The sequence below is a fragment of the Pisolithus orientalis genome (assembly GCF_024613125.1).
Source record: "Pisolithus orientalis strain OTSU chromosome Unknown F5J12scaffold_1, whole genome shotgun sequence".
In the NCBI taxonomy this organism is placed as follows: domain Eukaryota; kingdom Fungi; phylum Basidiomycota; class Agaricomycetes; order Boletales; family Pisolithaceae; genus Pisolithus; species Pisolithus orientalis.
In genome coordinates this window covers 1,516,808-1,540,657 of record NW_026260782.1, presented here as the reverse complement: position 1 = coordinate 1,540,657, position 23,850 = coordinate 1,516,808, and the positions used below count along the sequence as shown (strand labels likewise).

General features: G+C 47.1%; 6 protein-coding genes across 6 annotated transcripts; 4 read left to right on the top strand and 2 right to left on the bottom strand.

Annotated features, from left to right (window-relative positions):
- Positions 1-3: 3 nt before the first annotated feature.
- On the bottom strand, positions 4-1,993 carry F5J12DRAFT_793211 (origin recognition complex subunit 4 C-terminus-domain-containing protein). Its single transcript, XM_051743960.1, has 5 exons — positions 1,430-1,993; positions 714-1,379; positions 560-665; positions 314-504; positions 4-256 (listed from the first exon to the last, which is right to left on the bottom strand). The coding sequence occupies exons 1-5, from the start codon at positions 1,961-1,963 to the stop codon at positions 83-85; spliced, it is 1,671 nt and encodes a 556-aa protein (XP_051605856.1). The 5' UTR covers positions 1,964-1,993; the 3' UTR covers positions 4-82.
- Positions 1,994-2,012: 19 nt separating this feature from the next.
- On the top strand, positions 2,013-3,194 carry F5J12DRAFT_793205 (uncharacterized protein). Its single transcript, XM_051743959.1, has 4 exons — positions 2,013-2,079; positions 2,133-2,205; positions 2,263-2,736; positions 2,793-3,194. The coding sequence occupies exons 1-4, from the start codon at positions 2,066-2,068 to the stop codon at positions 3,129-3,131; spliced, it is 900 nt and encodes a 299-aa protein (XP_051605855.1). The 5' UTR covers positions 2,013-2,065; the 3' UTR covers positions 3,132-3,194.
- Positions 3,195-3,316: 122 nt separating this feature from the next.
- On the bottom strand, positions 3,317-5,810 carry F5J12DRAFT_711381 (uncharacterized protein; the record flags this gene model as incomplete). The annotated part of the gene is made up of 15 exons (XM_051740698.1): positions 3,317-3,380; positions 3,435-3,481; positions 3,533-3,679; positions 3,738-3,899; positions 3,948-3,964; positions 4,013-4,051; positions 4,136-4,281; positions 4,333-4,420; positions 4,470-4,569; positions 4,620-4,656; positions 4,711-5,128; positions 5,177-5,406; positions 5,454-5,498; positions 5,550-5,659; positions 5,706-5,810. 15 exons carry the CDS (start codon positions 5,808-5,810, stop codon positions 3,317-3,319), a joined length of 1,755 nt encoding a protein of 584 aa, XP_051605854.1.
- A 471-nt stretch (positions 5,811-6,281) lies between these two features.
- Positions 6,282-8,372, top strand: F5J12DRAFT_918024 (alpha-ketoacid dehydrogenase kinase; the record flags this gene model as incomplete). The annotated part of the gene is made up of 11 exons (XM_051749209.1): positions 6,282-6,461; positions 6,514-6,555; positions 6,608-6,721; positions 6,776-6,798; positions 6,846-6,926; positions 6,974-7,345; positions 7,404-7,431; positions 7,481-7,589; positions 7,640-7,895; positions 7,952-8,078; positions 8,132-8,372. 11 exons carry the CDS (start codon positions 6,282-6,284, stop codon positions 8,159-8,161), a joined length of 1,362 nt encoding a protein of 453 aa, XP_051605853.1. The 3' UTR covers positions 8,162-8,372.
- A 191-nt stretch (positions 8,373-8,563) lies between these two features.
- Positions 8,564-9,975, top strand: F5J12DRAFT_793178 (uncharacterized protein; the record flags this gene model as incomplete). The annotated part of the gene is made up of 3 exons (XM_051743958.1): positions 8,564-9,399; positions 9,454-9,516; positions 9,565-9,975. Coding segments are annotated over exons 1-3 (1,025 nt in total), but the record flags the coding sequence as incomplete, so codon positions are not given.
- A 42-nt stretch (positions 9,976-10,017) lies between these two features.
- F5J12DRAFT_793176 (kinase-like domain-containing protein) lies at positions 10,018-12,184 on the top strand. Its single transcript, XM_051743957.1, has 8 exons — positions 10,018-10,272; positions 10,333-10,510; positions 10,563-10,646; positions 10,710-10,951; positions 11,000-11,237; positions 11,288-11,529; positions 11,584-11,811; positions 11,860-12,184. Exons 1-8 carry the CDS (start codon positions 10,085-10,087, stop codon positions 11,900-11,902), a joined length of 1,443 nt encoding a protein of 480 aa, XP_051605851.1. The 5' UTR covers positions 10,018-10,084; the 3' UTR covers positions 11,903-12,184.
- The last annotated feature ends 11,666 nt before the right edge of the window (positions 12,185-23,850 follow it).

Sequence of the window (23,850 nt, the reverse complement as noted above, 5' to 3'; positions counted from 1 at the left end):
GCGGAGCACGTGAAGCGTCAAATCAAAAATCACGTGCATAATACAGGTGTCCATACACACAACCCCGAAAGAAGAGAGTGAACTAACACGCTTTGTAAAACCATTTCTTGAGACTCGTCTGTCCCGCCGTGTCTACCACCTTCTTCAAGACTTCCCTTTCCACCAAGCAACGATAACGTACAAATTCGGGGGCGATGTTTACTGAAGCAGGGGCCACTCCGAGAAACATTCCAACAGCAATAAGCCGTTCGAAACTCTTAAGTAGGATCTGTTTAGGATGGACAGTACAATTAAAGGGGTGCAGAGAACTCACGGTCATGAGAACCTCACGTGTACACCGTGCCATCCCAATACTCCCACCCTCTATTTGGATGGGGGCAGCGGCAGATGCTCGTAACTGTTCCCTGAACATGTCATACAGCATTTCAAATGTGACTTGGTCGTGACCAGCTGTCTGAGCATGCATTGCAGCAATGAGAAGACATATCGAAGGGTAAGGCAGGGCTTGACAAATCAATAGGGTAGGTGTCTTGTCAGAGAAGATACTCCAATTACTTACTACAAGGGTCCGGGAAGTGTGCGCTACGGTGTGCAGCTAACGCGGAGGTAAGGCTCGATGGCGTTGGGAATGGGGAAGAAGGCCGGAGCTCCGCCACTACCCGAACCTGGTCGAACATTTGACATCCATGCAATTGAAGGGAAGAACGACCTACGAGCAAGTTTTGCAACATTTTGACATCACGCGTGAGAGCGAACGTATCTGCGATCACCTCGGCAACCTTTCGGTCAGCAAGGAACTTGTCTACGGCAAGGTTCCACATATCGACCCATTCTTCATCACCGCTCTCGATAGGTACGCACAGCGCTCTTCGACTCAGGTTCATCCAATGACATAATTTAATGGGAGGCGCTGTCCGCAGTACGCGCCCTGAAAACCGACTTTTCACCCTTTTTTCAAGTAAGCTAATGGCGTCCAGCCGAGAAGTCACGCCAATGACAGCCAGTCCGTTACTATCTTGCCCGACCCTGCAACTTTGGACAGTATCCAGGAGGCAGTAAAGTAAAGACTGCCTGGCGTGCTGCGCAAAAAGGTCGAATGCATCCAGGATAACGATTATGGGACGAGACAGTGTTGGTAACATGGAAACCAGGGCTGGGAGATGAGACGGTGGAGGGAGTGATGCTGAGGGTATGGGATCTGAAAAGGGATTATGATTTTCATCTACCGCGTCGACATCGTTAAGGAAGGATCTGCCGGTCTGCAGAGACAATTGGCGTGCAATTTCACGTAGAGCTGATCGGTCATTGCGTTGCGCATGACCTGACAAGCGAACGACTATTGGCTTGTCTGACAACGATTCGATTGCCTGTTCGATGAGCTTTGTGGTCCAGGGTAAGTGCTAAATTCAAGAGGGAAACTTGTTTTTACCGTTGTCTTGCCGCTCCCACGCGGTCCAAGGAGGAGGCAACTATTTCCCTCTCCTCGTATCACCGAGCCAGTTAGCAAATCCTGTAGTTGACGGGAGGCGATGAAATTTGCCGATGGCGGTTCATCACCGTCTTCGTCCGAAAAAGGAATTGACGTTTGGAGTGATGCAAGGATAGCACGCTGCTGAAGTCGCAGGTAGTCTGTCAAATCTACCGGCAGAACCTGTGACGAGGATTGAAGGGGTCGCGACAGACTGCCTGAGTGGTGCTCGCCGTGTAATTTCCTCTTCGCCACTGAAGGTTTGGGTGAATTCACAGAAGCCAAGTCGTTTTCTGGTCTGGTGCGCTTGCAGCGCGCTGCACGTGGGGTAACCGGCGCGTCTACAAGGGTGCGTTGCTCAGGGGCAAGGACCGTACTGGGGATTCCCTGGGAAGCTTTCGCAACAGATTTGGAAGCCTTGTGGTGGATGGTGCGTTTGGGAGGAGAGGGTTGAGTAGCCGTACTGGCATCTTCTGGTGCTTTGCGTTTTGGCATTTTGAATGGAATGAGGACAGCAGCGTGTTGTCACAGAACGTGACTGTCACGCGCCTGTCACAACGTTGTCTTGCAAGTTGCCAAAATTCCTTGAATGACTTGATGGGCTTCACTGGGTGAGTGCAGACGACACTTGTATTTAAGCGGCCTACAACCGACCGCCGACCAGGCTGGCACGGTGGATAAACCCTCCTACTTCCGGCTTGGAACTCATAACCGAAAATATCGTTCGAAATCATCATGTCCGTAGCACACCAACCCACTCCCTATTTTTGAATTATCAGTGACTCCTCTCCTAGGGTCAAAGTAGAGGAAGATGGAACCTCAGCATTCGGTCGTACAGGTCTACCTTCGGATCTATACCAGGCTTACAGATTCCGGCTGAACGTTCGATATGCGCTCTTACAATGAATGATAATGTTTTCGTATTGCTCGAAGACCCAGCCGCTCCCACACGAGCAGACGTTCTTGCGGGCATACAGAATATAACATCTCCAGCGGACGGTGGTCCCTCGGCTTCAGCCATGGTCCCTCCACACTATCGGACTGCGTATTTGACTCTTCGGCCCCCCGGTGCTTTGGAACAAATCCTCGGTCAACTCAACGCCCGCTGGGTACCTGTTAGACAGGTTTCTACTTCCTCACAACGATCTCAAGGCACAGCCCAGCAGCTTTCCGTCGAAGGACACGTCTTCGCTATTGGTAGCGACTGGCTTGTCCGCGTTGGGAATGTTATACTTGCTGGAGGCGCCGTGAAAGGTATGCTGTTGGAGGTCAGTGGTCTGTTTACCACAGAGTGACATGCACCTGACCGCCCAAGCTGATCCAGGCTGAGTACCTCCCTCTACCGGTTCTTCACTCACAATCAGCGGATGGTACTTCTGAATTACTATCTAACATGCTACTCTCAGTTCTTCCAAATATCCGGGACGCGAAAACGGTGGCAGTGGCAGTCAGTGACTCCCAGTGGGAAGAAGTGCTCTGGGACCGCGAAGAAGAAGAGAGGCAGGGCCGTGAGACCAGTTTGCCTAAGGATCTAGATGATATCTTCGTGACCGGCGACGAAGGGCTTCCGTGTCAAAAAAAGGGTGATTGGATCGGCGCTGACAGAGACCGTAGATCAGCTTTCTTGATTATTGGTGCTCTGAGGTCTGAGGGAATACTGTAAATTGGTACTGTGTTATATATATATGTAACAATTTAGTGACTATGCTGTCATGGACTCGCACAGTGCACCTTTCCTGGTGGAGTTGATGGAAATGTACAAATATAGTGGACACAAGGAAGTGAGCAATACTTCTCAGGTTAACTACATGCAGATGGCACCTCATTGCAATTCAAAGAACATGGTAGTCAAGATGGGTTAATCCAACGAGCAGTTGCAGCAATGCGAAAGTCAGTTGGAATGACAGTATGCCTGCATATTCATATTTAATGCATAATGGAACCCAATGCTCAGCAGAATACTTACTCATAGTGGATTTGTACACCACACCCTTCCATAACAAGAACATTCCCCTAGAGCAGTGCATAGTTGAGTAAAATCCTGCAGAGAATTTGTACACCTACATGACGAAGAATCAATGACATGACAATTTCATTTGGATGGTTCTGGGCTGCTCCACTTGTGTGGTGGCGGAAATGCATCACTGCAGGAGAACCTAAAGAAAGGGAAGCAACTATGGGTCCCAGGCCCTTCTCATCATCACTATGGAACTACAAAATGAAATTCAGAGGAACATAGAGCAGATCATTCAGTCATGAATGTACTTACAGACATCTTCTGGTGTGCCAGATAGGCTGCAGTGAGAACCTCATTGAACTGTGATTTTTGGTTTACAGCCAGATCCACTCTCTTCTTGATCACATCCAAAGCTGCTTGGACACAATTTGGGGCTTCATGAAGTGGCACAGAGTTTGCTGTTTCTCCTACATACTACGAAAGTGTCAGTAATGCAAACTGGCTAACTGATGGCATGAGTACCTTATATGGTTCACCTGCTGTGTGGCATGTCAGATGGCCTAGGAAAGAGCAATCATAACACTCACAGTTTTGGGAAAAATAATTTGCCAAGAGTGTTCCCCGAACTATACAGGGCATCAAAAAAAGTATCAGGAAGGCTATTCAAAAGAGCTAACCTTTATGCTGATACAAATTAGCCCAAATGACACTAGCAGGATGAAAGAGCCTCACTGATCTCAGGGGGTATCGTTGAAGTTTCAACTCACCACAAGATGCCTGTTTTTGGTAGCCCTGAAATATCTCATCCACTTCTCTATTTGACAGGGGGCCAGTAGTGATGAGGTGTATCTTGCCTCTATACACTCAGATAGAACAGCAAACCAAAACTCATGTATGAACTACATACCTGTCAGATGGCAGAACAAATGTCTGTCTAGTCATGAAACCTCTGCCTCCACCCATGTCAATGACATATGGCAGGCTTTTGGTGATACCTGTCAGATAGAGTTAATGGCAAAGTAGAGCATGGTGGCCAATAGGCACCTGATTTCCTGGCAATGCGAAGATCTGTGAAGTAATTGGTAGGACGCAAGTGCCAAAAATCCTTTGCATGTCTTATCTCCCACTTGATTGGTTGGTTAGCCTGGGTCTGATCAGTTTTCCACATTTTACAGTAAGCATCCACAAACTTACCTGACAGTGAGCACATTCCCAACATTCCCATTTAAACCTGCCATTTACTAAGTTAGTATTTGCACATGGCAAAACTCAGGAAGATCCTCACCTGCTTGAAAGTCGTCCACAATCAGTGCAGTGCCAGCCTGGGCAGGAAAGTGATGAAGTAATCTGGTGGGTACCAGCAGCAGGAGTCAAAGTGGGCAGAATTTCAAATGTTCTTGGCTGTAACCTCAAGAACTCCACAGAATATTCAAGGGATTTAGGTTCCTTCCCATTGATTTTCCAAAACCCGGCACAACCAGGAATCAAACACATCCCACTTTGCTTGTAAACAACTGGGCTCTCCCACAAACACTGTGTGCAGTGAAAATCAGGATCTGTTTCGCCAACCAAAGGCTCAGGCAATGATGCCACAACACCCTCTGGAGTTAGCCACCATGGAGAGCCCTGGTCCTCACACCATTGGAAAGCAAACTTCCAGCGAATGACACAACCGGAATTAGTGAGTGTTGGTTGACACTCAGCTGAAAATTCTTAGTAAAACAATACATAGGCTAGCAAGAAGAACATACCCCAAGCATGGGATATCCAGTATATGCCAAGCACAACATATGTATATCCAGAGGCACTGAGATCATATGGGAAAAGTGTATACTGGTCATCGGCAAGGAGGACAAGTGGCCGTCCTTCCTTGTAGTTTCGCAGTAGTGCACGCACTGATGTGTCTGACGTAGTTTGATCCTGAGCTGATCGCAACTGACGGCCTTCCTTTGAACCCACAAAGTTTTCAGACTTTCCACCTCTAACCTAGAAGTTAGGTTTTATTTACGTGCAGAAGCCCACACCCACCCATGCGAGATTATGAGTTTCCCATCATGACAGAATAGGTCTCGGCTAGAAAAATGAGCACATAAACACTACGCCCTTGTAGCATGGGATACACACCTAGCCGCAAAAGCACCAAGAAGATAACCCCTGACAATATCGTTCTTAAAGTACACTCCACCCTGGTAGCTGCGGAAATACTCCAGATTTTCACATATTTCCTGGCGGGACTTTGAATAGTCAAATCACTGCAACCATCTTCGTGAAACAGCATACCCCAGCCCAAATAGGTGGAGAACGAGGTAGCTGAGGCTTAGCAGTTGAATCGGCTTGGACAAGTCCTTCATGAAAGCCCGGTTCGTCTGCCAGTAGGACACGCATGCTACCTGCGCTGCATTTTACCACCCTTCCAACTGCAGGCGTATCGGGAACGTCTTGTGAATCCTGCAGAGCTTGAAGCAGATCTACATCGTCAATGCATGCGTCCTCGGCGGCAGCTTGTAGGAAATTTGCAGTGATAGTATCATTTACACCGTCGATGGTAACGAAGTCGTCGTCCTGGTGACAGGTTACAGAGCCCCGACGTAACTTCTTAGCGCTAGGAACTTCAATGCTGTTACCCGGAATCTGCTCGCGGGGCATCAGTGACGAGTTTTGAGGATCGGCAAGAGTCGACGTCTGCATGGTAGGGTAAAGAGCCAAAAGTGGTTTAGAGGGATGGTGGTGCTCACTACTTGAGTTGCGCATATGACAATTTAACGACAGCGCGCCCTTGGACCTTGACTCACACTCACTCGTACTTGCGCGTAGCGTTGATGACAGGTGGACTCAGTGCTTTCACTCTAGCCACAAATGTCATGGCAAGCTTGCTGTTTTCTGACGAAGAATTATGCCAGCATGCAAAGGGCAACCTGCTCAAGCAGCCCCGGTGACGTTCGACGGTCCGTGACCACTGCATTGCACTTTTATCAGAATCGCCAGTTGGACCTCTATGCGTCCAAGCAAGCTCACAGGCTGAGCCTACGGCAACTTGTAAAATTTTACCTTGACCTGTCGTTCAATCGCTGATGTGTTGTAATCCAAGGTGTTCTTCGGGCGACACATGAATGAAGAGCGGTTAATCAAAGTATGCCCCGTCTTCGAGTGTTCTACATATATCAATTTGAACACGTCCCTAGAGCGCCAATTATGTTCGTACAGAGCTGCCCGTACGAATTGCACACAGAATACGGGACCTTCAAGCCCTTCCATATGTTATAGTCACTCAACCAGACGTAGCCAAGGTCTACGAGGTAAGCCATTGGTGCGCTGACCGGACTTTCGAGGACTGAGTTTAGGACGTGGAGCTGTACTGGTCTGCTTTCGAAAAGTATTCGACTTACTTGTCTCTGACCCTTACGCTAAGTCCCGCAACAGATTCAGACGTTTCCCTCCAATCACTAATTTATCCGACAATTCCAAGTTTTGTGATTTCCTGGAGACCCTACTGGACGAGCAGTAGGTCATCGAGAATTAGTGAATGAACAGCCTGACATCCATGTTAGTGCGCCTGTGATACCAAGTCTGTCTCTTGGATTGTCTCTTTGTTCGCCTCTTCTTCCTCCCGAGTCCCTTGATTCCTTTATGAATCGGATGCTGATTTCGCGTATATCAAGACGCGTTCTCGCCGAACACCATTTGGCGCTTAGCACGTCTTTGGGTCGCGACTCTCTGAATTCGGAGGATCCACATGTGGGGATTATTTCTACTGCCCTCGACGTGAAACGCAGCATTGTCAAGTGTGCATACCTTCTGAGAAGTCGTCCTCATGGTATCGAAAACGATAATGGGAAGGTGATCCCTAATAGAGGTTGGCCTGAGGTGGTAGTCGAGGGCCAACTCGATACAAAGTTCGCTTATATACGTGAGCACTTGGAGTAAGTCCGCACTACGTATGTATACGAAGGCTGCATGAACTTGTAATAACGTTTGCAGATATATCCTCTTCGAACTTCTCAAAAATGTGCGCCACCAACTTTTTTCTGCGTGAACATTCATATCTGATGTGGTAGGCCATGCGAGCCACTGGGCTCAAACATTGGCACGATACAACCCTACCACCCATCTACGTCACCGTCGTGGCTGGGAAGGATGATGTCGGTATTCGACTATCGGATCAAGGTGCGGGTTTATTCTATCAAAGGACATCCAACCTAACTGTCAGCTTCCAGGTGGCGGGCTGAATTCGAATAGTATCCAATCACCTTCTGATCTATTCTCATTTTCCCATACCCGCAATGCAACGAGGATTGATAAGCGTCGAATTAGAGCCCTAAGAAGAGCAAGCTCCAAAGGCGTGAAGGCCACGGTCGCCGAGCAGGTTGTGGAGGAGGATGGTCACAATGCTAAAGACCCTGAAAGAGGAGCTGGCATTGCACCACACCAACGGATGGGTCTGGGACTGCCTATGAGCAACATATTTGCAACGTGGGTTTTGGCGGCTGCGCTCCTTTGCTGGTTTCGAACTCAGACTCGGTGTTCAGATATTTCGGCGGCTCTCTCCAACTGGTTTCATTGGATGGATGGGGTGAGCGGCGGTCTCTTCTATCCAGAACACGACCGACATGGTCTTTCATAGGCACCGATGCGTACTTGCAGCTACCGAAGCTGGTGGGTGGCCAGGAATCTTCACCTGCAGCACGACTAACTCGTTGAAAAAAAAGGGAACGAATTTGGAGGGCATCGAGGTTTAAACGGGTTTTGTCGGACTGGTTCGGAAGCGACCTCCCGACATACAGTGCCCGATGCTAACAAGGGCACCTGGCCTTTGGCCACGTATCCCGAGTCATGTCCTATGACTGGTACCTTTTCTTTATGGAGTATTATGAATTTAATTCCACGCGGGACGAATGATACTCGGGCATAGATCATTTCCCGTATGAATGAAAACTGAGAGTATCTCTGCAGACAGTAGTTCCCGATTGGAGGGACGAGCACGACGAGGAGTGCTGTACAGATTCACGGCAGCTGTGTGTCTATGGAACTCAAACAGTTCTCTGTGAGTGGGCAGCTGAGCCTGTGTCGCAGTAACGAGGGAATCTGTTTGGTCACGTCATCCTGAGTGTGTGCCTGACCTGTCAAACATAAAAACCACGCTTTGGACCTACCCAACCTTGGGCATTTTGGACATCTCTGCCAGTTTCTTCAATGCACGATCCTGGCCTGACACACTCAGAAGCTCAGCATTCGCAACCATGAGCAACCCAGAATTTACACACTCTCCCCCTCCGTACGAACTTTCCTTACAAAATGACCCAAAGATCAGTCAGTCACTACAACAGGACGAACTCAAGAAGGCGCCTGTTACAGACGACAAGCACGTAGACTGGGAACAGACCAAAGAACACCCTCCCGTCCAGCACAGTTTTCCTGTGGAGATCTCGGTGCGACCCCTTCGCATTCAGAAGCGGGCACCGGCATCCGTGTATGGCGGAACCCGTGGTCCGAGACCCTTGCCGCCCTGTCCTACTAATTCAAAGACGCAAAGTATTCATGGCAAAGAGATACCCCGGCTCAAAATGGTCATGGAGGGCAAGATGCACGAGGAATACACTGAGGAACATTTACCCCCAGCCCCTCCGCCTTTTGCCCCGGTGGGTCCAAGCCTCGATGGCCCTCCGTACAAGGACGTCAGTGCCACACCTCTTACAACTTCCTCTTTATCGGAACGTTTTGGGCCGTCATTCAACGGTTCACGTCGTCGGCGTGGAAGTCATCCATCACAGTTACCATCCGCTTTGACGGACCCTCCCAATGAGCCACCCTCGCGCAGCGGATATAGCGCCGTGCAAGGCGCTGCAAGAGAGACAAGGGTGCAGAGCAGGACTCGAGGTTCCCGACTGGCATTTGATCCCTCGGTAGCGTATGCCCATGACCACCAGTACGGTTGTGTTGGTGAATCTCGGGCAGTGGATGCTATGTCACTGTATAGGTCAGTATTAGCCAGTGAGTGAGGTTTATCGGTTGTGCTAACGAGCGCTATTAGCCATGCTGTATCCTCCCATATCCAACATTCCCCCGCAAATTCCGGGTCACGCTACCCCCACATGTAAAGAGTCCTTTAAGTGCTTTGGTGTTTTTCTTATTCCTGGGAAAGCAGGTCCGCAAACAGATCTTCTACACGACCTTTCTCCTCAAATTTCGATTCCCGTGTTCGTAGCACTGCAGGCCCAATGTCCTTACAGTTTACGCCGGCTCTGTCGATCGGTCCCTCGGTCTCAACGCATTCGCTCAACCATTCCCCTCCCACGATGGATGCTAGATGTAGCTCGAGGAGATGGGCAGCCTCGGAATACGACATTACAACCCACATATACTGTGATTAACAAACGATTCCTGTTCCGTTGGTTCGGATGCCTGGTTTTGTGTACCACTAACGAATTACTTCTGTACCGTATATACCCATATCATGCTATGTAGCTCCTTTTCGATATCTGATGCGACACCACTGACAAGGTTCGGATGAATACATTTTCTGTGCTTCAAGTTGCCATCACAACCTGAGAGATGTTGCATCATGATTCCAGTTGGCAGTTGCAACTTGACACCACTGAGATATCTGCAAAGCTTAGCTTAGATCAAGCTTTGACCATATTTGCCAGTCGCGTACCTGCACCATGCAACGTTCCAGCACGAGTAGTCAGTCCTCTGCCCCTGGGACCCAGAAACCTGCGGACTATGTGTATTTCGATCGCAGCTCAGCTGGCTTCTCGAGTGATGCAGTCCCTCACGCCAAAGCTGCTCAGCTGAAACTCGAGCATTACTACAAAGTCGCGGTCGATGCCGCGATCGAGCGAAACACAAGGTGAGCTTTCCACGCTGCCTGTTAGTTCTCTTGCTGGCGGTTTTTATCGTGGCTCTGCAGACGCGTTGAACTCGAAAGGAAGCTTCAGGCGGATGTCTTGATGTCCGAAGAGAGGAAGCTTCGTTGTCTTCAGCAACTTGGCAGAAAAGAATCTAGTTTTCTCCGTCTTCGGAGGACCCGCCTGGGCTTGGACGACTTCAGGACGGTCAAGGTGATCGGAAAGGGGGCGTTCGGTGAAGTGAGGTCACCGATCATGTGTTATCTATTGAGCTAATTGAATGGATCTTTAGGTCCGCCTGGTCCAAAAGGCGGATACAGGCAAGATATATGCTATGAAGACCTTGAAAAAGGAAGAGATGTTGAAAAAGGACCAGGTGAGGCATTTTTTTCTTTTAGGTGTGATTTCTACCGCCTGAAATGCCGTTCTCTCTGTTTAGTTAGCCCATGTCCGCGCAGAGCGCGACGTTCTCGCAGAGTCTAACTCCCCTTGGGTTGTACAACTTTTCTATTCGTTCCAGGACACCCAGACTCTCTACTTAATCATGGAGTTCCTCCCCGGCGGGGATCTCATGACCATGCTAATCAAGTATGATACTTTTTCGGAGGATGTCACTCGCTTCTACATGGCTGAATGCGTCCTTGCCATCGAGGCCGTCCACAATCTTGGTTTCATTCATAGGTACTGATCTCCTCTTTTCAACCGTTTTGCGACTTACAGTCCATTCAGAGATATCAAGCCGGATAATATCCTTATAGATAAGGATGGACACATTAAATTATCGGATTTCGGCCTTTCCACAGGGTTTCATAAGCAACACGACTCCAGCTATTATCAGAAGCTCCTTGAATCCGCAAATAATACTCAGACTTCTGCCGCGAGAAACAGCGTGATGGTAAACGCAATCCATCTTACTATATCCAGCAAAGATCAAATTGCAACCTGGAAAGCCAACCGACGCAAGCTGGTATGTGTTTCTGGTTGGTGTCAGATGTAGCGCTGGAGCTGTATATCCAGGCATATTCGACGGTTGGAACACCAGACTATATCGCTCCGGAAATATTCCAGCAGAAGGGGTATGGGGACGAGTGCGACTGGTGGTCACTTGGAGCCATCATGTTCGAATGCTTGGTTGGATATCCGCCTTTCTGTTCGGAATCCACACACGAGACCTATCAAAAGATCATGCAATGGCAGTACTACCTCGCATTCCCAGATGATGTGCATCTCAGTCGCGAAGCTGAGGACGTCGTTCGGCGGTGAGAGGATATTGCTTCGCGTTGGAGACAATTTGACATTGAACTGTGGGCTAGTCTAATCACTTCGGCTGACCGTCGGCTCAGAGTAGACAAGATCAAATCCCATCCGTTCTTTTATGGTGTCAATTGGGATTCTATCCATCAGATAGATCCACCTTTCGTCCCAAATTTGCGCTCGATGACCGACACGCAATACTTCCCCACCGACGAAATCGAGCAGAATCCTGCTGAAATTCCAGCCCCAGATACTAATACCTCACAAAAGGACCTTGCTTTCCTCGGGTACGCTATTCGTTCCGTATAATGCATTTGACACTCACTAGCCGCTAGTTATACTTTTAAGCGATTCACCATTGCGTCCCATGCTTTCTAAACGGGGTGTAGCTGGCCGCTGCGCGGCAATATGGGTGCTTGGGTACCTCCAACAACCTTGCTCGTAGTATTGGGGTTCCTTGCCACTGGTTGGCCTTGATTACCATATGTTCCTGGACGCTGTTGTATTCGGGCAGTGTATGTTGTTGTATTCGTGGAGCGTCTGCGGTGTTGTAGTAGTTGTGTTAGACTCGTGTAATGTTCGTCACGCAGGTACCGAGCGTGAGTAGATCTGACTGAAAGCCTATTAATGGTGCCAATCACCTAGAGGCCGCTACTTGGGTACAGTGGCCAAACTGGTTGGGATGAAGCCTGATGTCAACCCTAACCCTATGGTAGTCACATAGTGTAGTCACATTTAGTCACAACACATGGGCAGCCTGTGTGCCAAAACACCAACACTTATATAGACCCTGAGATGGGCCTGCCTAAATAGATTAGCCAGTACACATGGACAGGCCCAAGGGACTAAAGTGAGAGTAACATATGTATGGGCCTGTAAGTGCATTACCACAACATATGGGAGGGCCCATGGTGGGTAAGGATGTTGAAACATTTAGATGGGCCTGTGACCAATTAAGTGTACTGAGTTGCTGTAAGACATGGACAGGCCTGTCCTGGTAGGTTACACCCCTGTTGCAACATCAAGGCAGGCCCACCTATCATAACATGGAGAGGGTCACAACATAAGGATGGGCCCATCTATGATTAGAATACAAAGTTGGCAACATATGGATGGGCCTGGGAGTAATATCATTTATGGTGTTGCAACATCTAGACAGGCCTGATCATAATAAGCTGTACCCCTGTTGCAACATAAAGATGGGCCTGTCAGTAATGTCATTTCATAATGTCACAACATATAGATGGGCCTGTCAACAGTAAGATGTACTGCTGTTGAAACATAAAGATGGGCCTGTCACTAGTATCATTTAATAGAGTCACAACATCAGGTCAGGCCTGTCAGTAGTATTATGCAACATATGGATGGGCCTGTCCACAGTAAGATGTACCTCTGATGAGACATAAAGATGGGCCCATCAGTAATCTCATGTATAGCATCACAACATATGGGTGGGCCTGGCCCCAGTAAGATGTACCCTGTCAAAACATAAAGACAGGCCCATCACTAATATCATTTAATAGAGTCGCAACATATGGACAGGCCCTTCAGTAATATTATTTATATTGTCACAACATAAAGACAGGCCTGTCAGTAATTGCATGTATAGCATCACAACATATGGATGGGCCCTTCAGTAGTATTATTTATATCATCACAGCATATGGGTGGGCCTGGCCCCAGTAAGATGTACCCTGTTGAAACATAAAGATGGGCCCATCACTAATATCATTTAATAGAGTCACAACATATGGATGGGCCCTTCAGTAATATTATTTATATTGTCACTTGTGGTTGGCAACATCAGTTTTGGAAGGGGATAGGGCAGTCTTCCACTCAGGCCACAGGTGCTCGATCGAGCTGAGGTCTTCATGCCACTTTAAGAACATGTCAACACTGATGAGGGTCATTGGAATCTCATCCATCCTAGCAATGAGGTTGCATGCAGCATCCTGAATGCATCAGTTTAGTGAAAAAAATGTGATGATGCTATGACACACTAGTTCATCATTTATCACCTTGATGGCACCTCTCCACTTCACAATCTTGTCCACCTTTCCCAGCTTGCTGCTTTCCATGATATCCTTGAAGTAAATTTGAAGGATGTGGTTGGCTGCAGCATTGAGCTCAGGTGATTTCTTGAAGAGCTTGTGAGATGACAATGATGACATGTTTCTGATGACAAGATGATGGAGTAGTTTGATGGTGAGAGTGGTGATGGTGATTGGAGAGTGGAAGAGTCAGAGGTTAAAGATGGACAATGAGATATGTGGATGTTGCATTTTTTATTCCACCTATGAATGATTCCCACAGCATGATGGCGATACTGGTACAAGTCAATAATCCTGAATGCATATATGAAGCAGAGGCTCAGATAAAAATATGATGCGTTGTTCTGGAATAGCATTGCTGTTTGTTTTGCATGTTTCCCATCTGCTCCAATGGTGGAGCCTGGCTTGCAGCTACATAGACCAGCACCTGAGATTCCAACTGAATAGGCAAATTGTCCAACATGAAACACAATTTATAGTGGGAAATTCAGGTACTCTATAGTGCAAGAGGTTCCACTTTCTTCATTTCTTGTCTTCCTGGGCCCGTCTTATATTGTGACAGGGGGATAACCCAATTATGGATAGGCCCATCCATTTGTGGTGAGCTATCTATGATATGACAGATTGGCCCATCTTATGCAGTGCCAAGGGTTTGTAATCCTGTGATGGATGGATCAGCCTGTCTTATGTTGTAACACTGGTTTTTGTTTTCCCTTATCTGCTGCCTGAGAATGCCATGGATGGGCCTGTCCTTATGTAGATCCCTTTGATCTCCCTTTCTGCTGCCTGAGAATGCCTTACATGGACTGTCCTTATGTAGATAGCTTGGATCTCCCTTTCTGCTGCCTAAGAATACCATACATGGACTCATCCTTATGTTGCAACAGGGGTGCATCTTGCTAGATGGGCCCATCCATTTGTTGTGATGATATGCATGATACTACTGAAGGGCCTGTCCTTATGTTGTGATGCTATTAGATGATATTACTGACAGGCCCATCCATATGTTGCAACAATATAAACAATACTACTGAAGGGCCTGTCCTTATGTTGTGACACTATTAAACAACATTACTGATGGGCCCATCTTTATGTTTTGACAGGGTACATCTTACTGGGGCTGGGCCTGCCCATATGTTGTGACAATATAAATAATACTACTGAAGGGCCTGTCCATATGTTGTGATGCTATACATGAGATTACTGACAGGCCTGTCTTTATGTTTCATCAGAGGTACATCTTACTGTGGACAGGCCCAACCATATGTTGTGACTCTATTAAATGATATTAGTGACAGGCCTGTCTTTATGTTTTGACAGGGTACATCTTACTGGGGCTGGGCCCACCCATATGTTGTGATGATATAAATAATATTACTGAAGGGCTCATCCATATGTTGTGATGCTATGCATGAGATTACTGACAGGCCCATCTTTATGTTTCATCAGAGGTACATCTCACTGTGGATGGGCCCATCCATATGCTGTGACAATATAAATAATATACTGAAGGGCCCATCCATATGTTGTGACTCTATTAAATGATATTAGTGATGGGCCTGTCTTTATGTTTTGACAGGGTACATCTTACTGGGGCTTGGCCTGCCCATATGTTGTGATGATATAAATAATACTACTGAAGGGCCTGTCCATATGTTGTGATGCTATATATGAGATTACTGACAGGCCTGTCTTTACATTGTGGCTTGACATTGTCAAGCATTGATATGACTACCACCAGTTGGGCCTCCCTATGCCCCATGTGGTGCCAACACCAACACCACCTGCTCAAGAGACCAAAATGCCTATGAGTGACAAAGGAAAACAGAAAGCAACTGAGGCAGAGGTGGAGAAAATGATAGTGGATAGCTTGCACAGGATGGAGGTGGATGATGAGGGTGAAGATGAGGTACCAGAGAAGGAGGACAATGAGGAAGAACCAGCACAAGGCAGGCAGAAGCACAAAGCTGCCACAAAAATGACATCCCATCGATCCAGATGTTGATCCCACTCTAGGAAGGCAACAGCAGAAACTGACAATGATGATGATGTTCCTGCTCAAGGCCAATCAAAATGCAAGCCTTGTCCACTGTCAGACAGACTATATGGTCATGCTGCTGTAGCTGCCAGAAGGACACCTTCCCCTGATGCCCATTCCTGTGAGTTGTGCCACAGATGCAAGGTCTGATGCTACAAGAACCCTGGGAAGTCCTGCTTCCTGTATGACAGTCACAAGATTCAATGTAGCCATGCCAAAGGCAGGATTGCCACTTCAACTCGATGGAATCCATCATGAGCCAGGGGAAAAAAGTGAGCTTGAAGTCTGTCCCTGATGATGGAGGCCCAAGAATCCCAAAGCCCAAAGGAATGTCCCCCAAAGTGACATGTTTTGATGGCTTCCAAAGCTATCAATGCTGGGGTTGGGCCCTCCAACCAGGGAGAGACGATCCCTGAGGGATCTTCACTCAGTATGTTCACAATTTCATGTATTTATGCTGACTCAAATTTTATTCAGAGATTCATATTCCTGCATTCAAATGCAGGGATTCCCGCCCAATCCCAGCTGCTGTATGAGTGGATTTGATCATCAACGCTGGCCCATCCATTGCGCAGGAGGTAGAGGAATCTATGGCAGCAGGTACATTTAATCACTCTGCATTTACACTAATTATTGCAGTTAACCCTTGTATTCAAAGAAGACACCTGCCCATTGACAACAGTAGCACCTGTCCAACTCACAACTGCTGCAACTCCCAGTGCACCATCACCTGTCTGTGCCCCAATTGCTGAGGTGTCACAAACATCCAACACAATCGAAGAGCAAATTGAAAATATGGAACATCAACTCTGCGATGCTGAGGCCCACTGCCAATACTATGAGGATCAAATGTATGATTTCCAAATACAACAGGACAAAACCATGCAGACACTGGACAGGATGGCTCATGAGCTGGAGGCTCTGCATATTTGGGTATATGGATGAGCATTGGGTGATGATCTCATTGAACTCTTAGGGCCTCTGGCAGATGAGACAAGGGTGGATAGGACAGCAGGGTGAATGAGGCCATCTATCATTTTACTCCTCTGTGGTACATACAATGTCATTTTGTATTTCCACTTTAATTGACCACTTGTGCTGCATTGTATATTCAACCTTTATTTAAGAGTGAGAAACAGACAATAATGGCTAGACAGCCAACAGAATTGTGAAGGATAATCTCATTCTACTAAAACAACTGCTAATGTATCCTGATAGGTGGAAGCTTAGCAAATGCATGGCTTTGTGACATAGAATAGTTAACTTGAAACTTAAAAAATGAGATAGTGGGATGGTCTCATTCTGCTAAAACCAGAGCTGATGGAACCTGATAGATAGAACCTTTGCAAATGAATGGACTGTGCGATATGTGATAGCAACCTGCCATCTGACACAAATGCAATTAATAGTCTGATATGGCCAACACATCTGAGTCTGCTAATACAGCCACTGATGAATCCCAATAGACAGACACCTGGCGAATGAGCAGGCTATGCTATTTACAGCATTCACTTGGGAGTTACAAAACAAGATAATGGCTAATAATAGGATAACGATGCAAAGAAAGATGTCAGCATGCGAAAACAGCATTCCATGGATCCTGATAGATGGAACCCTTCCAAATGAGCAGCCTGTGCAATATGCATGGTTGATATGGACTGTCTTGACCTGCTAACATGGTATTCAATGGATCCTGATAGATGGAACCCTTCAAAATGAGCAGACTGTGTGAGATGCAAGGCTGAGAGCAATTGGTCATCAGATGCAAATGCAAAGCAATATTCTCATTGTGCTAACATAGGATCCAAGGTATGCCCACAGGTGGGACATGTGCAAATGAGCAGATTGTGAGATTTGCAAGGTTCAATTCAGGGAAAACTGTTGCATTCTGCTATTGCAGGAGCCAATGTATTTCAATAGGCAGAAGCTTGGCAAATGAGCAGATAAATATTTCTCAGCAGATGGAAATACAACCAAGGACATTCAGCCAGTCACTAGTGACCAATTCACCCTCTGTAGTGAGCAATAAATATTCTGTTTCCCAACAATGGTTTGTTGCCGTTCATCTCAGCCTGCAGACACATGAGCCTTTCAAGACAAACAATATACATACTCATGTCATACCAGACATATCCACAATGGAAATAAAACATGTGAAAGGTGAATGAATGGGCTAGCTTGCCACTGGATGTCTCCTGTGAAGTACCCACTGACCCACCCATCAGCTACAGGGTGGAATGCAAGGGCAGGGGATGGAAACTGCAGGTTCACATTAAGCTAACATTTAACTACAAATCTTTCTCCAGGACAAACTGAATATCAGTCACATTCATGGCCTGCCATTTGCATTCAGCATGCTCAGCCAACCTCAAATACATCATCCTCTGCCTCACTGCATAACACCACACCCCAGGAGCTCCAATAGCGCTGCTTCCCTATCTGTATCTTATGCCATTCTTTTGCTTGAAATCTGAAGAAACTTATAGCCCATTGAAATTCTGATATTACAAGCTCTTCCTCTTCTTCCCAATGATCTTTGACAGGATTTTGCTCACAGCCAATGAATGCAATAAACTAATTGAAGAAAGTTCATCAACCTTAAAGCACTGTTGAACAGTAAGGTCAACATACATTCAGACATCCAACTCTTTGATTCTGTGTCCCATGGGACATCAATCAACCAAAACCATGGAAGATGGGTTCTGCAGTGCTCCTGTGCATTTTGGGAGAAGGCCACTGTCTGCACAGCCAGGTCTTCTTTATGAAGCTCTTGATAATGTCCTAAGATATCTGCACCCATGCCAAGTACAACCATGGCATCTCTGCATTGATTATAAATTGTGGCCTGTTTTTTTACTGAGACATTGATAGTGTGAATCATATCCCAGGCCCTGAGTTTTCATAGAATAGCTCTTAGCTGTGTGCACCACCCCCCAAAAGACAGCCACCTGGTCTGCCAATGTAAGACAGAGGCCATGTAGCACATCATTAGCTTGACCTGTGCAAAGCTTCAGCTCCATTTCTGCAAGATTTTGAAGCCCTCAAACTTGACATGTGTCAATGCCAAGAGCAGATGGAAGTGGCAATTTGTCCTGCAGTCCTGCCAGGGTTCCATCTGAAGTGGGCAACACATCCCCCACATTGTCCAGCCAACCATCATCTGAAGCATAATCTTGCTCTGAATTTGCATCAAGAAACACAGTCTGCTGTACTGGTGGAAGTGTTGGAGCCTGCTTGAAGGTGCAGCTTCAAGTAAATCACAGCATCCATGATAAAACCTGATTGTTCAGATGCAATGTGATCAGCACAGTGTGCCATAGCCAATTTTTTCAATTCCAATGCCCATTCCTTGATGTCCTTTCTGTCCATGTGAAGTGAGGTTATGGCCTCTTCTAAGTGTAAACCACATGCTAGCCAACTAGCTGCTCCATGTAGGCTTCTGCTGGGTCTTGGTTCCTCCAATAATGCTAGTTCAATGGCACACACTGTTGGTGCTCCTCATGATATGTCAGTATTTTGCATTTATCCAAAAAGGCAGATGCCATACCCACCCTTAATTGAACTTTGAAGATGTCCATGACAGATGGGTCATTGATGTGATCATGCAGTGCATGAATCTCTTGCATTTGCCAGCTGTTTCACTGCTCTGCAGTCAAGGCTTCATCTAGCTTTATATATGCCTGCCTCACCAATGGTGCTGCTGCTCAAGCTGCTTTGAGCTTCTGCAATAGGCTATCTGCTTAATCTTGGATGTCAGAGAGTGTGCTGCAAGTGGATCCTCAGACTAACCAATTTGAATCATCTTCATGAAGTTGGAATCATTCATCTGGAAATCCAGCAGTTCTTGGCAATGTGGTGAGGTCATCCTGCATGCAGATGCAGATGCCACATTAAGGACAGACCACAACATTTCAATGATTTCTCCATCTACCCATCTGGCCCCCTTGATGAACAGCAGGGCATACTGTGCATAACATTCCTTCTTGTGCCCATGCACATGCCATATGCCAATTCCAGGGATAATCTGAAGTGATGACAGGATATCAATCATCTCACTTCAACCCACATGCTTCTGCAGATTCATCATGTAGGAGCAGTTAATGTCATAGAAGCAAACCACTTGTTTGATCCCTTCCATATTGTATCCCAATGCATTTGCCAAAGAGTAGTCCATGTTCAACTGTCTGCAGTGCCATCAGCAGGTGTCAAAATTGACAATTCAACCTCATACCTTTCTCCTTTTTGGAAGTCAGCAACACAATGTGGATAAAAGCATCCATGCCATGCACATGCAGTTGCCCCAATTCTGGTTGCATGAAGCTTTCCTTGGGCTGTGTTTGCCTGACTGATAGCTCTGTGGTTGTTGCAGGTGGATTTCTGTGCCTGAACTCAGATCATGTTTTGCATGGGTTGAATGAATTCATACCTCTGCAATATGTGGAGTGGCCTTCAAATAGTCTGCATAGTGCAGATTGGTCACCATATAACCTAGTCCATCCATCAACCACACTTGATCTTCAGATTTCCACTCATGCATGTGTTCCACTTTAAAGTTTCCATCCATTACTACTGTGCAGGTGAACCACCAGCTGGAGAAGGTCAGCATATGAGGATTGCATTATTGGAGCTGCTTACTGGTCCAAATCCTCATTGGTATCAACATTTATTCCAGGCTGGGGGCATGCTGTGCAAAATAATGCCAGTCCACCTTTCTCTGCTGACCTGGTTGTCCTGCAGAATCCATTCCATTTAAGTAGCTTGAGGTATCACCATTTCCATGCAACCTGTAGAAGCTCATGGTATTTATCCTGATTGACCCTTCAGACATTCCAACACTTGGAACCAAAATACCAAATCTTACTGGGACAAGGTGTGGAAACACACTGGATGTGATCTGACACAACTTGCTGTAATAGTTCATACCAGATGTTCCACATTCCAGGTTGTCCCTCAGGAAGTCATCCAGAACTGTGAATGTGAATGCAGTGCTTGGCTTCTCAAACATTGAGGGAAATAGTTTGGCTCTGAGTAACTGTATGTATTGGGTTTCTGCAGTCTCACATTCACACCAATTCACTACAATGAAATGAACACCTGTGACATCCACAATGGTGAGATATCTTGACCCTGCTGGAGGACAGAGGTGCTTTGGGTTTTCTTCGATATCTTCCACATCTTCCCACTCTTGATCATCCATGGGCAGAGGTTCACCTGCTGCTTGCTGGGCTTGTGCAATCACATGGGGACAGGGTGCTCTGCCAAGTCCCAGGTGCAACTGAATGCCAGTCTGTGGGTCTTGATGTGAATGTAATTCTGGGCAACCAACTGATCTCTCACCATGTGGAGGGCAGATTCCTCATAGAAGTCCCCTGTCCACTGTTGGATCCTGTGGAAAGGCAGGCTCTCATGGCTCTTCCAGCAACATTCTGTGCAGAATAGGGGCTGATGCAAGCAATCTGGACATCTGTATACCCTGTCATTGCCACACCAGGTGCAGTTCCTTGGCTCTGGGGAGGCTTCCAGCTCTGGGAGTATCTTCAAGAACTCCCCCTTCCATGGAACCTATTCACAGATGTAATTGTTCTGCATCTGACACACCATGTGAAGTCTGCTTTTGGGTTGGCAAACTGCTGCATACCTTTTTCTGCAGTAACATCAGTTGCTGGACTGTGTTATGCCCAAGCACAGTGACTTCTTCAAATGGAATAGGCATGATGCATGTGAGGGGGAGTCTATGGGCCAAACATATCGTAACCCCTATGGCTCAGTTATCTCTGAGGTCTGACAAAGGTTCTGTCTTCTGGTGATCCTCTAGGGTAGTCACATGGAGAGAGAACAAGGACAAAAGAGAAGGAAGTTAGCTGAGTTGCAAGCTATTGAAAAACTGAGGATACAAGGTAAAGTACGTGGGTTTATATACCCCTAAGTATGAGTACCATACCAGTTGCGATCAGACATGTCGTGACAGCATATCTGCAGTAATCAACAGGACAATCAGTCAAATAGATAAGGAGAAATGAGTCATATGGTGTCATATGATGGGGATAGTCAAGGAAGCAAAGGCTATACCAGCTGTGCAATCAATGCGCAGCAAGGAGCCAGACACCAGAGCTATAGTACAACATATGAGCAACATAAACAAGTCAGAGACAAGTCACCGAGAACAAGAAAGAAACAAGTTGTCCATCAGAGAGGGTGGTGGAAAACTGGATCAAAGGGGAGCTGCTGTCTGGATGGGTATTGGAAATATTGTGACAGCAGGTGATCTGAAGGAGCCTTCCAACATATGAGCCCCTAAGATGGCAATGATTATTAAGGATGCGACAAGGCATGTGATGCATGTGACCGTAAGAAGTTGAAAAGGCAAGACCCCTGACAGAGGTGTAACATCACCCCCCCTCTAAGGTCCTCAGACCCTTGAGGATGGGCTGGGCACATTGGGCAAATGGGAGGAAAGGGGTCAGCAAGTAGTATAGACATGGGAATGCATGCAATGGGCAATGGGCAATGGAGGCAATGGAGATGATGGTTCCTTGAGGGCTGGAGTAAAATGGGAGCCATGTCCATTGTGGCAAGGCCAATGTCCCAAGTAACAGCACTGGAAGCACACATGTTGGTAAAGGACATGGTCAGCAGGGATGGGGGACTGCCCTCTGAGGTAAAAATGAAGTTGGTCAAGAGGGACAGGGATGAAGGGAGTCGCAGGGAGAGGGTCAGTGGAGTGGACAGCATTGTAATAGTTCTTGTGAAGTCTGACCCATGATGCATCTTGTAGCAACACCTCCCAAGCAGATTGATTAGTCCCAGTCCCAAGATGAGCACCAACCTCTTTAAACAGTTCTCCAGAGCTGATGTATGACAACTCCAGTGCTTTCCACTGGTCTTCTTTCTCATGTTCCGCCTTCCTTGCTTCCTCTTCTTCATGGGAAACTGATGGTTCCTCTTGTTTCAGGCAAATACAATCAAGAAGGCAAGAAGCAGGCAGGGTGAGGAACTTGCTGATCTGTTGATGGAGAAGGTGGTGATGGCTTCTAAAAGCCCCAAAGAGCTTCGCTCGAGCATGTTGATCATGATGACTTCAGACAGGGGGGTGGTACCAGACAGCTTCCAGGTGTGTATCTTTGACACAGCAGAGTTGATCATGTCTGTCACTCTGTAGATTTCAGACAGCAACCCAAAATATTTAACCTGTTCTGGTGAGCACCCATCAATGTTGTCCCTGTCATGGAAGATGTCAAGCACCCTAACAATGTCCAAGTAATCACTTGCTGCAATTGGTAGTTGCTGCTTGTCATCCCTGGCAAGGGCAGTGGAGGCGAGCAAATCAAGGGCAGTGCATTGGGCACCATTGGAGTAGGTTGAGAAGGCGGTGCAAAGGTGGGGAGATTTGGGAGAATTGGGGGCTGTGGTCCTGGCTGTTCCACCACCGGAGTCATCATCAGTCCTTGCTTTACCCCTTCCCTTTCCCTGCTGGTTACTGTCTCCACCGAGGGAGATTCTGGCCTTGGGGATGGGGACCCTCTTGATCATGAAACCCATGTGTGGATGTGGTCTGAGAGATCGGGCAAGAGGGGGCGATGTTGGACAAGGTTGTGAGACAGGGAACAAGAGGTACGAGTCAGGAATGCAGGAGGTGGATGTTGGGGGTGAGGCTGGGGCACAGACAGTGATGGGGGGTATGAAGACACTGTCGGGGTTGTAAATGGATTCTGCAAGGTGGAGGTTGGCATAGTCATTTTCTGTGTTGACAGAGCAAGGGGAGTCCATTAATTTCGAAGATGGCAGGTGAGCTTGTACTGGGAGAGGGCTTCTAAAGCATGGTCCTTTATATGTTCTTTGGGTTCCCAGGTATTCGATGAATGTGGGAATCCTTTCCATTTGACCAGATATCTTTGTTTACCTCTTCACCCATCAATCTTGTGATTAATTATTGACTTGACCTCCCATTCAATTTCATCATCTACCAGTTCTGGAAGGGGGGCTGCAGGTGCAACCCCATAGGTGTCGTTTTCAGTGAATGGGAAGATATGAGAGGCATGGAACACAGGATGAACCTTCCAAGTTGTGGGAAGGTCCAATCGGAAAGTGACCAGGGAAATGATCTGAGTCACTCTGAATGGTCTGAGATGTCAGGGCACAATCTTGTCACACTGGTTTTTGATTCAGAGATGCCTGGTGTCCAGGAGGACTTGATCTCCAACCTTGGGTGGCATGTAAGACCCTTTGGAGCACAAATG